The sequence below is a fragment of the Schistocerca nitens genome, chromosome 4 (assembly GCF_023898315.1).
Source record: "Schistocerca nitens isolate TAMUIC-IGC-003100 chromosome 4, iqSchNite1.1, whole genome shotgun sequence".
In the NCBI taxonomy this organism is placed as follows: domain Eukaryota; kingdom Metazoa; phylum Arthropoda; class Insecta; order Orthoptera; family Acrididae; genus Schistocerca; species Schistocerca nitens.
In genome coordinates this window covers 867,938,003-867,952,698 of record NC_064617.1, presented here as the reverse complement: position 1 = coordinate 867,952,698, position 14,696 = coordinate 867,938,003, and the positions used below count along the sequence as shown (strand labels likewise).

At 44.3% G+C, this 14,696-nt stretch overlaps 1 protein-coding gene across 1 annotated transcript in view; it reads left to right on the top strand.

The window, feature by feature from the left end:
• LOC126253339 (sensory neuron membrane protein 2-like) overlaps positions 1 to 14,696 on the top strand; it is a 379,467-nt gene that overhangs the window by 223,200 nt on the left and 141,571 nt on the right. The window contains exon 2 of the mRNA XM_049954605.1: positions 8,996 to 9,153. Within this exon, the coding sequence (XP_049810562.1) occupies positions 8,996 to 9,153 (158 nt within the window). The remainder of the gene's footprint in view (positions 1 to 8,995; positions 9,154 to 14,696) is intronic.

Below are 14,696 nucleotides of genomic sequence, written 5' to 3'. Positions count from 1 at the left end.
TGGGCATGCGGGAGGCCGGGTGGACGTACCGCCGAATTGCTCAACACGTGGGGCGTGAGGTCTCCACAGTACATCGATGTTGTCGCCAGTGGTCGGCGGAAGGTGCACGTGCCCGTCGACCTGGGACCGGACCGCAGCGACGCACGGATGCACGCCAAGACCGTAGGATCCTACGCAGTGCCGTAGGGGACCGCACCGCCACTTCCCAGCAAATTAGGGACACTGTTGCTCCTGGGGTATCGGCGAGGACCATTCGCAACCGTCTCCATGAAGCTGGGCTACGGTCCCGCACACCGTTAGGCCGTCTTCCGCTCACGCCCCAACATCGTGCAGCCCGCCTCCAGTGGTGTCGCGACAGGCGTGAATGGAGGGACGAATGGAGACGTGTCGTCTTCAGCGATGAGAGTCGCTTCTGCCTTGGTGCCAATGATGGTCGTATGCGTGTTTGGCGCCGTGCAGGTGAGCGCCATAATCAGGACTGCATACGACCGAGGCACACAGGGCCAACACCCGGCATCATGGTGTGGGGAGCGATCTCCTACACTGGCCGTACACCACTGGTGATCGTCGAGGGGACACTGAATAGTGCACGGTACATCCAAACCGTCATCGAACCCATCGTTCTACCATTCCTAGACCGGCAAGGGAACTTGCTGTTCCAACAGGACAATGCACGTCCGCATGTATCCCGTGCCACCCAACGTGCTCTAGAAGGTGTAAGTCAACTACCCTGGCCAGCAAGATCTCCGGATCTGTCCCCCATTGAGCATGTTTGGGACCGGATGAAGCGTCGTCTCACGCGGTCTGCACGTCCAGCACGAACGCTGGTCCAACTGAGGCGCCAGGTGGAAATGGCATGGCAAGCCGTTCCACAGGACGACATCCAGCATCTCTACGATCGTCTCCATGGGAGAATAGCAGCCTGCATTGCTGCGAAAGGTGGATATACACTGTACTAGTGCCGACATTGTGCATGCTCTGTTGCCTGTGTCTATGTGCCTGTGGTTCTGTCAGTGTGATCATGTGATGTATCTGACCCCAGGAATGTGTCAATAAAGTTTCCCCTTCCTGGGACAATTAATTCACGGTGTTCTTATTTCAATTTCCAGGAGTGTATTTTGTACATAGCAAAAGTCTACATGAAATTTTGGTGCCTTGCACTGCAATTGCGTAAAGAACATTTCAACTTCTACTGAGCTTTACCATCAGCAACAAAAGCCATAAAGTAGTTAATGTACTGGGTAATAAGTGGAAGAATTCAAACATCGTTGAAGAGGCCTGAACAAGATGTGGCGCTTTGTACATGCCTGACAAAAGAAGTGAAGCAAGCAAAAGACATGATCGGATGTCTTTGTAAATTCCTACAGTTAGACATAATCGGCGGATACGTAAATGACTGGTGTTGCAATTCTCTGTAACAGATAGAGTGGTCACCTGAGTGCGTTAGTATTGTCGTGTTTAGCGTTCTTACCAGGCCTGGTAGCGTCTATAAAGGGAATGAACAGTGTAAGATGGTGTGTGATCACTGTGAAGAGCACTCGGATGTTGCGTACTCGTGTGAGACAGTGTTGTCAGCACCCGACAGCGTTTGAGAGGGGTCTTACGATGGTCGATTCATGTAATATCCAAATTTTTTTTTTGGAGGGGGGGGGGGCTTCGGATGTGACAGTGGCCTGATGTTGAACTGTATAGGAACGTGAGTTCAGACATACTCATAATTAAGGTTCTGGTCGACCACGTATTACTACCACAGGGGAGGATCACCATATTGTGCAACATACTCCCTTCACTCCTGCATCTGTCATGAGAAAGTAAATAATGGACCCGCTGCAACATTATGTATCATCCCCCATCATTGGTCGCAGTGTGGAAGCAGCAAGTCAAGGCATTATCGTCCAATGCGTAGGCTACCTTTGAAAACACAACACAGGTGGCTGCTTTTCCCGTGGTGCCTATCTTCTAATACTTGGAGAGGCATAGCTGTGGTACTCCTCAGGTCATGGTGCGGGGCGCGATCATTCTTGCATTCAGGTCACGCCTGGTAATGATTCAAGGAGGTCTGAAGACATAACGGTCCTCCGTACTCATGTGTTACCACTAAATGTTGTGTGACTAGGGCCTCCCGTCAGGTAGACAGTTCGCCGGGTGCAAGTCTTTCGATTTGACGCCACTTCGGCGACTTGCGCGTCGATGGGGATGAAATGATGATGATTAGGACAACACCCAGTCCCTGAGCGGAGAAAATCTCCGACCCAGCCAGGAATCGAACCCGGGGCCTTAGGATTGACATTCTGTCGCGCTGACCACTCAGCTACCAGGGGGCGGACATGTGTTACCACTAATGCGATAGTGTGGCGGTGCCATTTTCTAACAGGACAATACTTGTCCAGACACGGAATGTATCCCTATGAACAGTCTTCGTGCTTTTCTTGATGGCTGGGACTGCAGTGAAAGATATGTCTTGAAATGACATTGTAAGTAAGATTCCAGTATCACTGCTTGAAACATATTGATTATTACGACAGCTGTTTCGGAAGATTTCCATTTTCAAGTATGTCTACATTGTCCTGACGTATATGCACTGAAGAGGCAAAGGGACTGGTACACCTGCCTAATATCGTGTAGGGTCCCCACGAGCACGCAGAAGTGCCGCAACACGATGTGGCATAGTCTCGACTAATGTCTGAAGCAGAACTGGAGGGAATTGACACCAGTGAATCCTGAAGGGCTGTCCATAAATCCATAAGAGTACGAGGGGGTGGAGATCTCTTCTGAACGTCACGTTGCAAGGCAACCAAGATATGGCTAGCGGAAGTGTTTAAACTCAGAAGAGTGTTCCTGGAGCCACTCAGTAGCAATTCTGGACATGTGGGGTGTCGCATTGTCCTACTGGAATTTCCCAAGTCCGTCGGACTGCACAGTGGGCTTGAATGGTTGCAGCCGATCAGACAGGAAGTTTACGTAAGCGTCACCTGTCAGAGTCGTGTCTAGACGTATCAGGGGTCCCATATCACTCCAACTACACACGCTCCACAGTATTACAGAGCCTCCAGCAGCTTGAACAGCCCCCTGTTGACATGCAGGTCCATGGATTCATGAGATTGTCTCTATACCCTTACACGTCCATCCACTGGATACAATTTGAAACAAGATTCGTCCGACCAGGCAACATGTCTCCAGTCGTAAACAGTCCAATGTCGGTGTTGACGGGTCCAGGTGAGGCATAAACCTTTCTGTTGTGCAGTCATCAAGCGTACGCGAGTGTGGGGCTTCGGCTCCGAAAGTCCATATGATGTTTCGTTGAATGGTTAGCACACTGACACTTGATGGGCCGGCATTGAAACCTGCTGCAATTTGGGGAAGGATGGCACTTCTGTCACGTTGAACAATTCTCTTCTGTCGTCGTTGGTCCCGTTCTTGCAGGATCTTTTTCCGGCTGTAGTGATGTGGGAGACTTGATGTTTTTTACCGGATTCCTGATATTCACAGTACATTCGTGAAATGGTCAGCTGCTTCGGAGATGCTGTGTCCCGTCGCTCGTGCGCCGACAATAACAACACTTTCAAACTCACTTAAATCTTGATAAACTGTCATTTTAGCAACAGTAACCGACCTACCAACTGAGGCAGGTACTTGTTGTCTTATATGGGCATTTTAGACCGCAGCACCGTATTCTGTCTGTTTACATATAGTATCTCTGTATTTGAATACGCATGCCTGTATCAGTTTCTTTGGCGCTTCAGTGTGTATACTTCAGGACAACGTAGGCGAAAATGGAAATCTTCATAAACAACTATCGTAATGATCAATAAATGTTTTAAGCAGTCATACTGAAGCCTTACTTAGAAAACCTTCGTGATGTTGAGGTACTTCTGTGACCAGCGAGCCTGCCAGTGTGGCCGAGCGGTTCTAGGCGCTTCAGTCTGGAACCGCTCGCCCGCTACGGTCGCAGGTTCGAATCCTGCCTCGGGCATGGATGTGTGTGATGTCCTTAGGTTAGTTAGGTTTAAGTAGTTCTAAGTTCTAGGGGACTGATGACCATAGATGTTACGTCCAATAGTGCTCAGAGCCATTTCAACCAATCAACTAATTCCCGTTGCCATTATCCAGGATATCAAGGACGACTTAAAGCACTTGTATGCCTGCTTGCCTCTTGACAGGACACAACATCTGTATGTCAATCAATGCGGTGCATCCAGGCCAGAGCGGGTGCGACATCATCCTGATAAATGGGCTCATATTACTAAGTTCTTTGTAAGTTTGATTCGATTTTGTAATCACTCAAATAACATCGCATACCATTTCAGCCAGTGAAGTTTCATTTCATTTTATCCTCCCTTTCTGGGTACTTTACTTTTTTTTTGTTGCGCGTTGTTGTTGCTGTAACAAGCGTGCCAAACAGTCCATGCCAACATCAGCCAATACCTGTTGCATTCCATTCGTGCAGAGAGGCAGTGAAAAGTGGTTGCAATCAAGCTGGAGTACCGGTTCCAGTTTCATTTTTTCCCCAACTGGTTTCTGTCTGGCAGCCACTAGCGAACACCAGCTTGAATAAAAACTATACCATTAACAAGCCTCGTGAAATTCAACGTCTCTCTGGAACAGTTCCTTTTACGCCTGTGAAGACTCTTCTTATTAAAAATACTCTCTTTATGCAAGTTTTCGATGACTTCTGCCCAGTAAAATCAGTTCATGGAAATAAACGGTTACTAGTTCGGCATTTTGATTATTGGACGCCACTGCAATTGCCGAACACACTCGAGGCTTATAATAATAATAAACAAAACAACAAACGACACTAATTATGGCTCTGTACGTATCTATCCTATCTTACTCTAGTGATCTGTACACGTGCTGAATGTTGGAGAAGTAAAGATATCGCACTGACAACCTGGCAGTCTTGCTTTTGTTAAGCTCACAATTTTATAAGCTAATTTATTTTATCAAGCTAGAGAATCTTATGTACTGTAATAATTCGCCCACTGGAATAAATGTCAGTCACCTCTGGTAAAAGCGCACATTGCTGGTCTTGCCGTGCTGTTGGTGGTGTTAGATTGGACGAAGAAATATCTCAAAAGTAATACTGCCATCCATGCAGAGTCCAATGCATGGTCGTAATAACTGCAACAACTACTGCCATATTATTTTTTATATACAAATTGAATGAGCAGGGGGGATTTCGTCAAATATCCTTAATCATTGTAAAAAAAGTAAAAAAATAAATAAAAGAAACCAATAAAGACTTTAATTTACTATATTGGAAAAATAGATTACAGAGACCCTAATTATTCCGGAATGTCTATACCCAATAATCAAGTCTCTGGCGACAACACAGATACGAATATTACTCTCAATATATGCATACACAAGTCTGACAAAATGCGTTCAGTGCGCAAGCAAGCAACAACTAGGCAACAAAAGGCAAATTACCAAAAAACCCTCAGTTGGTACGAAAATTCTCCTCCGGCGCTACTAGCACGGTCACGGCAAGTTGCGACCTCTCATTCCGCGCGACTTCTCTCCACCGCACGCTACGTCCAACGACTCCCGACTTCTCTCGTGTTCGCTCGCTTCTACTAGCGATAATAATATCTCAGACTCAGAGTCTGTGTACGCACATCACATCAAACTCATTGGTCAACTATGCGAAGAAGTATTAACGCCAGTCTTTCGAAATCAGTATCTACCATCGCAGAGTGAATGGGCAGACAACCTGAAACTTGTCTAAGTAGGTGGAATGATGGTTTAATGCATAGTGAGAGAACAATCTGCCCCGCCGTAACTATCTAACCGACATGGATCATAGGCGAGTGCTATGCCTTGTCAGTAACAGTAGGTTTGCAGCAATTGATGCTGTAAGTGAACACACGAAGAATCTGAAGAGAACTGCTTGCAATTGAAATTTGAAGTCGGGCACTTCGCAAAAGGCCACCGTTCTCAGCCACACACAAAGCTTCCTGTCTTCAGTGGCCCAAACATCGCAGGCACCCGACTGCAGCTTACTGGAGGTATCTAGTGTGGTCGGTCGAGTCACGACTTCGCTTCTTCTCAAGTGTCGTATGACGTCGAGTACAGCTACGGCCCAAGCGTTTAACCTGCCCTGTGTGCACGCTCTACTTTATGAGGCTGGATATTCCGGAATTTGGTTGAAAATGAGGATGAAATCGAACGTATACCTTGGTCTTCTTCTGTGCCAGAACTGCGATCCATTCACAGCAGTCTGTAAACGAAAAACAAAGTATTGAAGGTCCCTTAAACTATATCTAACGTCTCTTGATCTACAGGGTGTATCAAAAAAACAATCACCGATTTTTTAAAAAAATCGTAACTATTATGTTATTTGAGATGTGTGCGTGAACAACGTACTGTTGAAAAGAGCAGACTCTCGAGTTTTACATGGTTCTCGCTAGGTAGCACCAGTGTGGGCCCACTTCAGTTCTAGTAAAAATGGTGTCTGGGCAACATGGAGCGTTTTGTGTTCTACGTTTTGCGCAGTGCGGGTGAGTAATGACTCTTCAGCGTGACTTTCGTACTGGGTATGATGTGGATCCTCCTACAGCAGAGCATTAGAGGATGGCATGAACAGTTCCGAGAAACAGGTTGTTTGTGTAAAGGAAAATCACCGGGCCGTCTCCGAGTGTCTGACACAGACGTCGGACGCATCCGCCATAGTTTCACAAGAAGTCTGAAGAAATCCTTTCGCCGTCCAGCTCGACATGCCCCCGATGTCCTTCCGGCATGGGTTGCGTCGACGTTTACACTTGATACCATACAGAATTCAGCTACTGCAAACTCTTCATGAAGGTGACAAACAACAACGTGTGGAGTTCTGTAATTTCGTTCTTGGCAATATGGAGGATGACACTTTTTTTCTCAAGCTTAGTGTTTAGTGAAGAGACAACGGTCCATTTAAATGGAAAGGTGAAACGTTACAATGTGAGAATATGGCGTTTGGAACAAGCACATGAAGTTGTACAACATGAGAGGGACTCTCCAAAATTTAATGTGTTTTGTGCAATTCGACGGGAAAAGGTGTATGGTCCATTTTTCTTTACCGATAACACTGTTACTGGAAGCACACATCTCGATATGCTGGAGATATTTATTTCCCCACAGTTGGAGACTAATTCGAACGATTTGATTTTCTAACAGATGGGACACCGCCACACTGGCGTCTGGAATTATGGGAATTTTTAAATCAAAGGGTTACTCAACGATGGATCGGTCGCACTGGACCAAATCATTCTGCCTTACATTACTGCCCACTAAGGTCACCGGACCTGACTGTATATGATTATTTCTTGTGGGAGTTTATAAAAGACTCTGTTTATGTGCTTCCAACAAGAGTGTATGACCTGAGACATCGCTTAACAGCAGCTGTGGAAGCTGTAACTCAAGACATGCTCGCTGCAGTGTGAGAACAAATTGAATATCGCATTGAAATATGCCGTGCATCTCAAGGGGGCCATACTGAACACCTATGGAAAGCTATGAAAAGAACATTTTGAGCGTCCTGTTCGTCAAAAGAAAAAAAAAACTCATTGTATATGTTTATTAGTTTCAGCAATATAGATGTGCCAAACAGATGATTCTTTTTGATACACCCTGCATTACTGTAGTATCATTGTGAGGATCGCACTGGCCAGTATTTATTATTCACAGCACCTCCAGGAAGTTGTACATGCCAAAGATGGCTCTAACCATACTTTGTTAGTTGCGTATTTATGGTACTTTGTCCAGCCCCTGTAGACCAGCACGAGCGTCATCTCTTACTGTGGCACAGGGTGGTGGCTGGTAGTCATTTCTCAGGCTGCCCCACCGTGCCACGAGGCCACTGGTCAAGAACAGGCGAGCAGCACCCTCCTTCAGAGAGCGTACTGTTGCTTACGATTGAAGTGTAGCTACTCGCAGAGGTCCAGTGTGGGCCGTAATTATCGTATGCCTAGAAAACTTCGTAGATATGCTAATGCATTAAAGCGAAACAGATCTAGGCTGGAAAAATATTAGTTCCAGTTTCGGCCACCAGGTGCAAATCTGGCGCTGTGCATACAATGAATATGTATAGAATCATTTCCGTATCTAATGGATTAGGAGCTGGATGTGGGCAGAAAATGTCAAACAAGTAAGAAGGACATAATCTTGATTTTATTATTAAACGCAGCTTACACAATTTATTCAATATAAGCACCAGAGACGTCGGAGAGATGCTGCATTCGTAAAACGACGTAATCAACAGCGCCAGATATGCACCTGGTGGGTAAATTTGGAACTAATTTTTTTCCCAGCGTAAATCGGTTCCGTATTAACACATTAAAATGTCTAGTAAGATTCGCTGCCAAACGATAATGACAGCCCACACTGGACTTCCGTGAGTACCTGCACTTTAATTATTAACACCCGGTAGCAAAGTGCAGGCTGCGTGCGCGCTCTTGTGTGTGCGTATGCGTGTGTGTTTGAGAGAGAGAGAGAGAGAGAGAGAGAGAGAGAGAGAGAGAGAGACAGTTCAGCCGTAAGATAGGCGTGCTGTGACGGAAGCTTTGTGCAGGTGCAACTGTTATATTGTACTAGAATGAAATTTCCCGTCTGCAGCGAAGTGTGTGCTGATATGAAACTTCCCGGCAGATGAAAACTGTGTGCCGGACCCACACTCGAACTTGACACCTTTGCTTTCTTGGGCAAGTGCTCCACCGACTGAGCTACTCAAGCGTAACTCACGACCCGTCTTCACAGCTTTAATTCTGCCAGCACCTCGTCTCCTACCTTCCAAACTTCACAGCAGCTTTCCTGCTTGCCTGTGACTGTCTGTGTTGCATGCAGTGCAGCTGTGGGACTGACCAGCTGCTATTGAGCCTGTTGTTCAGCTGTTCAGTAGTGTACTGGACAGCTGTGTTGGTGTGTTCCAGGCAGTGCAGTTTCAGGACGGGTCAGCTGCCATGGAGCGCAGCTTGCAGCTGGTGTGTAATGTACTGAACACCTGTGTTGGTGTGTGTTGCAGGCGGTTCAGCTTCACGACGGGTCAGCTGCCATGGAGCGCTTCGTGGAGCTGCCGCAGCCGCTGCTGTATAAGGTGTACCTCTTCAACGTCACCAACCCAGACGAGGTGGAACAGGGTGCCAAACCAGTCCTGCAACAGGTCGGACCGTATGTTTACGAGTGAGTACACTCCAGCTGACGTATCTGCACCTAAATATTCTACCTCACAAAAAGCCAAGCACTTGGAAGACTTAGTCGATTCTCTGTGTAAGTTCGTACATGTGCACACCATCCGCGCACGTGCAAATGTTGACGCGGCCAACCCCTTTATCTCAAAGTAGTTCTTGCAACCTACGTCCTCAGTTATTTGCTGGATGTATACCAATCTCTACAGTTTTTGCCGTCTACAGCTCCCTCTAGTACCATGGAAGTCATTCTCTGATGTATTAATACATGTCCTATCATCCTATCGCTTCTTTTTGTCACTGTTCTCCATATATTCCTTTCCTCGCCGATTCTGCGGAGAAACTCCTCATTCCTTACCTTATCAGTCCACCTGATTTTCAGCATTCTGTAGCACCACATCTCAAATGCTTCCATTTTATTCTGTTCCGATTTTCTCAAGGTCCATGTTTCACTACCATACAATACTATGCTCCAACGGTACATTCTCAGAAATTTATGACCAATGTTTGATACTAGCAAAGTCTATTGGCCAGGAATACCAATTTTGCCACTGATTTTGATGTTCTCCTTGCTCCGTCCGGCATGGTTTATTTTGCTGTCTAGACAGCAGAATTCCTTGGCTTGGTCTACTTGCTGATGCTCAATTTCGATTTTCAGTTTCTCGCTATTCTCATTTCTCCTACTTCTCATTACTTCCGTTTCTCTTCGATTTACTCTGAATCAGTACACTGTACTCATTAGACTGTCCATTCAATGCAACAGATTCTGTAATTATTTTTCACTTTTACTGAGGATGGCAATGTCATCAGAGAATATTATCACTTACTTCCTTTCACCCTGAGTTTTAATCCCGCACTTGAATCTTCCTTTTATTTCCCTCATTGCTTCTTTGATATATACATTGAACATTAGGGGCAAAAGTGAACATGCCTGTCTTACATCTTTTTTAATCTGAGCACTTTGTTCTTGGTCTTCCACTCTTATTGTTCCCTTTTGGTTCTTGTACGTATTGTATATTACCCATTTTTCCCTATAACTTACCCCAGTTTTTCTCAGAATTTCGAACATCTTGCACCATTTGACATTGTTGAACGCGTTTTCCAGGTCAATAAATCCTATGACTGTGCCTTGGTTTTTCCACAGTCTTGCTTCCATTAACAGCTGCAACGTCAGAACTACCTCTCTGTGCCTTTACCTTTCTTAAAGCTACATTGTTCGTCATCTAGCAGACTATTTTCTTTACCATTCTTTGTATGTCATTCTTCTCAGCAACTTGGATGCATGAACTGTCAAGCTCTTCGTGCGATAATTCTCGCACTTGACGGCTCTTGTAGTTTTGGGAATTGTGCGGATGATGTTTGTCAGAAAGTATGTTCGTACAGCGCCAGTTTGATAGATTCTATACACCAACTCGAATAGTTGCTTCGTTGCCATTTCCCCCTGTGATTTTACGAATTCTGCCTTATTTGATTTCATGTCGTCTAGAGCCGTTCCAGAGATTATAGTATTATGTACGCCATTCACTGATCACTTGATGTGTGGTGGACTCTTGAAAAAACGCCACTGCATGTGCGTCATTATATGCAGTTCCAGCATGGGCGGCCCGGGATCATGTGGACCAATTATATGGGAACAGTGGATAGGTGTGGTGGTCCTATTGCTTGACCTGCGCGTTCTCCCGACTCACAAGACTGCAGCCTGTGGGGTGTCATGAAATCCTTGATTTACGAGACTTCTGTGGCATCCGAGGACGGATGCTGGAGGATCAGGCATTGGTGTTCGTGTGCACCAGAACATGGTACGGAGGTAGAAAATCTGTTTTGACGTCGATGGTTGTCACATCAAGACATGCTGGTAAGTGGGCCCATTTTCCAAGCAACAGGACTCAGAGAGAAACTTGTCTCGTGGTATTTTGCGTGTTGCGGGTGAACGGTACGTTTCCGGACTTGAGTTCTTGTGGTGATCTTAAGCGTCTCGGTATCCTCTACCAGTCCTTATAGTCTGTAAAGGAAATTTAGTTACACCCTGCATACGGGACGAGAACTGCTACAAGCTTGCTACTCTCATTATCTTTAATCAAAATCATTAAGTATTTCCAAATGTAACTTATCTGCCGTTTCTTTCTGATCGTACGAAAGACCTTAGGAAACGGTGAAACGAGATACCCTATCCCAATAAAGGGAGGAAACAACCTGTTTAGTAGGTTACGTCTCACCCTTGTCTATTGTGTGTGTAGTGCCGGCCGATCGGGACTGTTTATTAGAAACTGTGATCTTAAATAATACAACTGTGGAGTCCCTGTGATGCTGTCCCGCTACATGGAGACGTGGTGTAGATCACATACGCAAGAAAATCCATTAATTATAATACTGAATCTACTAAGCTTTACCTTTATCTTTTGAGGGGAACGTATGAGATTAGGTGTAATATTTGTACATCAATGATAACATTTGCTTTCTATTAGTGAAAAACAGAACAAGGGAGTCGCGTATACTTGCTAGTTCTGTGTGAAATTAAGTCTTGGTTGTTATTAGACAATGTGGCACACTGTCGACATTTAGGGAGAAAGAATCCACCTCTTCACCTGTATCTAGTATAACAAATATATAGCGAGTGAGTAAAATAACAATAACTAAGCCACTGCAAATCCGTCTATGTCACAACTGTTGTTGTTGTTGTGGTCTTCAGTCCTGAGACTGGTTTGATGCAGCTCTCTATGCTACTCTATCCTGTGCAAGCTTCTTCATCTCCCAGTACCTACTGCTACCTACATCCTTCTGAATCTGCTTAGTGTATGCATCTCTTGGTCTCCCCCTACGATTTTTACCCTCCACGCTGCCCTCCCATACTAAATTGATGATCCCTTGATGCCTCAGAACATGTCCTACCAACCGATCCCTTCTTCTGGTCAAGTTGTGCCACAAACTCCTCTTCTCCCCAATCCTATTCAGTACCTCCTCATTAGTTATGTGATCTACCCATCTAATCTTCAGCATTCTTCTGTAGCACCACATTTCGAAAGCTTCTATTCTCTTTTTGTCCAAACTATTTATCGTCCATGTTTCACTTCCATACATGGCTACACTCCATACAAATACTTTCAGAAAAGACTTCCTGACACTTAAATCTATACTCGATGTTAACAAATTTCTCTTCTTCAGAAACGCTTTCCTTGCCATTGCCAGTCTACATTTTATATCCTCTCTACTTCGACCATCATCAGTTATTTTGCTCCCCAAATAGCAAAACTCCTTTACTACTTTAAGTGTCTCATTTCCTAATCTAATACCCTCAACATCACCCGACTTAATTCGACTACATTCCATTATCCTCGTTTTGCTTTTGTTGATGATCATCTTATATCCTCCCTTCAAGTAAGTAATTATTTATTATGCAACATACGGTTAATTTTATTTGTTTAAAACATTGTCAATGCTCTCGAATGAAATACTGCTACAATCTTGGTTTGCTATTACATCTAAAAACATTTAGTTTCAACAGATATACTTGGTAATGCGCCTGGACACAAGAAACCTGCCTTACACCGCTTAAGGATCAGCATTGCCAAGCTTCGGGGTTACAATACTCACAAAACCTTCATGAGGCAAGTTTTTGCCTTAGCGAGTTTCCTACACCATCCGAATGCGACAAGGGACGAAAAAAGTAGTCGTAAAAGCGCAACGCGAGTCATGGTGTTCTTTTCTGTTAGCGTACAGATACTAAGTAAACTGCGACTGGACCTAGAAGGAAATACTTCCTATATGAAGTAAGAGGTCACCTTTAAATTCCAAGTATCGGTTACCACAAAGAGTCCTAAGAAGCTATAAGTCTGTATTCATACAAACACCAGTGACGCCAAGGTCAGAACTTTGCTGCTCTATCATGAACACCAGGAGAGGGGGAGGGGGGGGGGGACGTCTGGTGCACAACTCCATGGTTAAATAATGAAACTACCGTAGAGTGAAAAAAAGACATCAAACTTGCAAAACTACATAGCTGCGTAGATAATATCTGTCATGAAGGGTCCCGAAACAAGTGCTAATATCAAAGTACAGACTTCTGACTTTTTCGTAGGTACAAAAAAGTATTGTCTAAAAGACCACACGAATTAGAGAAGCTAAAACATATTAAATAAAAAGATGTAAATTTTACTCCTGTCTTAAACTGTGCTCTTGTTATCATGAGTAAATGTATGAACGTATGTAATTAAGTAATTGTTGGTAAATGGTTCGATATATAGCAAGCCACAGTCATATGTCAAAGAAGAGATACTAGATTTTTTTTTTTGAGAGAGAGAGAGAAAGCTTATTCATATTTATTTAACTCGCTTGTTCTCCAGGAGGAGACATGTTGGTGTGTGAGTGGCTGTCTTATAATTGCATTTCCAATGAATAATTATTTGAGATAATTCCAAACGTGGCTATAATTGTTATAATACCCTACAGATTTACCATACACGTTTTCCTCTATGTTGAATATTTTCTGTCCTGGCAAAAGATGTCTCAGAAAGCGTAACATACACTGTTAGAAAGCCAGCAGACCAATCGCTTATCGTGTCTTGCTGTTTGAGCATTTCATTTCAATTGGGACGTGCGTCTTTAATCACTAAGTCCGAAGTATTGTCGATACCAATATCTGAAGCGGAAATTAACACTTGTCATGGTCAACCCACTTAGCAAACAATAGTACGTTCTGCAACACCCACGTCCGCAGCTCGTGGTCGTGCGGTAGCGTTCTCGCTTCCCGCGCCCGGGTTCCCGGGTTCGATTCCCGGCGGGGTCAGGGATTTTCTCTGCCTCGTGATGACTGGGTGTGTGTGCTGTCCTTAGGTAAGTTAGGTTTAAGTAGTTCTAAGTTCTAGGGGACTGATGACCATAGATGATAAGTCCCATAGTGCTCAGAGCCATTTTTTTGCAACACCCACAGCCTGATAACAATTGACGATAAACAAGAATACTTATTTTATATTTCAGAAGTTAATCATCACCAAACAGGTCAATTAACGATTAAATAATGAGGCTTACATCTTGCTGTGGCTTTTGTGGATGGTCCTTTGAATGGCTAACCTTTACTTATACACTGAATATCACTGATCAAATTTAATTATGTCCATCATTTATATTTACTATTTATTGCCGAATGTAATTCGTATGAAGCATTTCATTCTCTGCATGTAAGTCGATTGTGTTAAAACACTTCTAAAACGTGCTCTACACGCTACCGCATCCTGAAAGAAATGCTTCGCAGTAAAGGATGTTGTGTGCAGCGTTGGCACTGTTTCGAATAGTGCAATTCAAGACATACATTCATGGCTTGTAGAAAATAAACTAATGGTAAATCATAGTAAGACTCAGTTTTTACAGTTTGTAACACACAATTCAACATTACCCGACGTTTTAATTTCACGGAATGGGCACATTTTTGGTGAAACTGATCAGTTCAAATTTCTAGGTGTTCAGATAGATAGTAAATTGTCGTGGAAAGCCCATATTCAGGATCTTGTTCAAAACTTAATGCTGCCATTTTTACTATTCGAA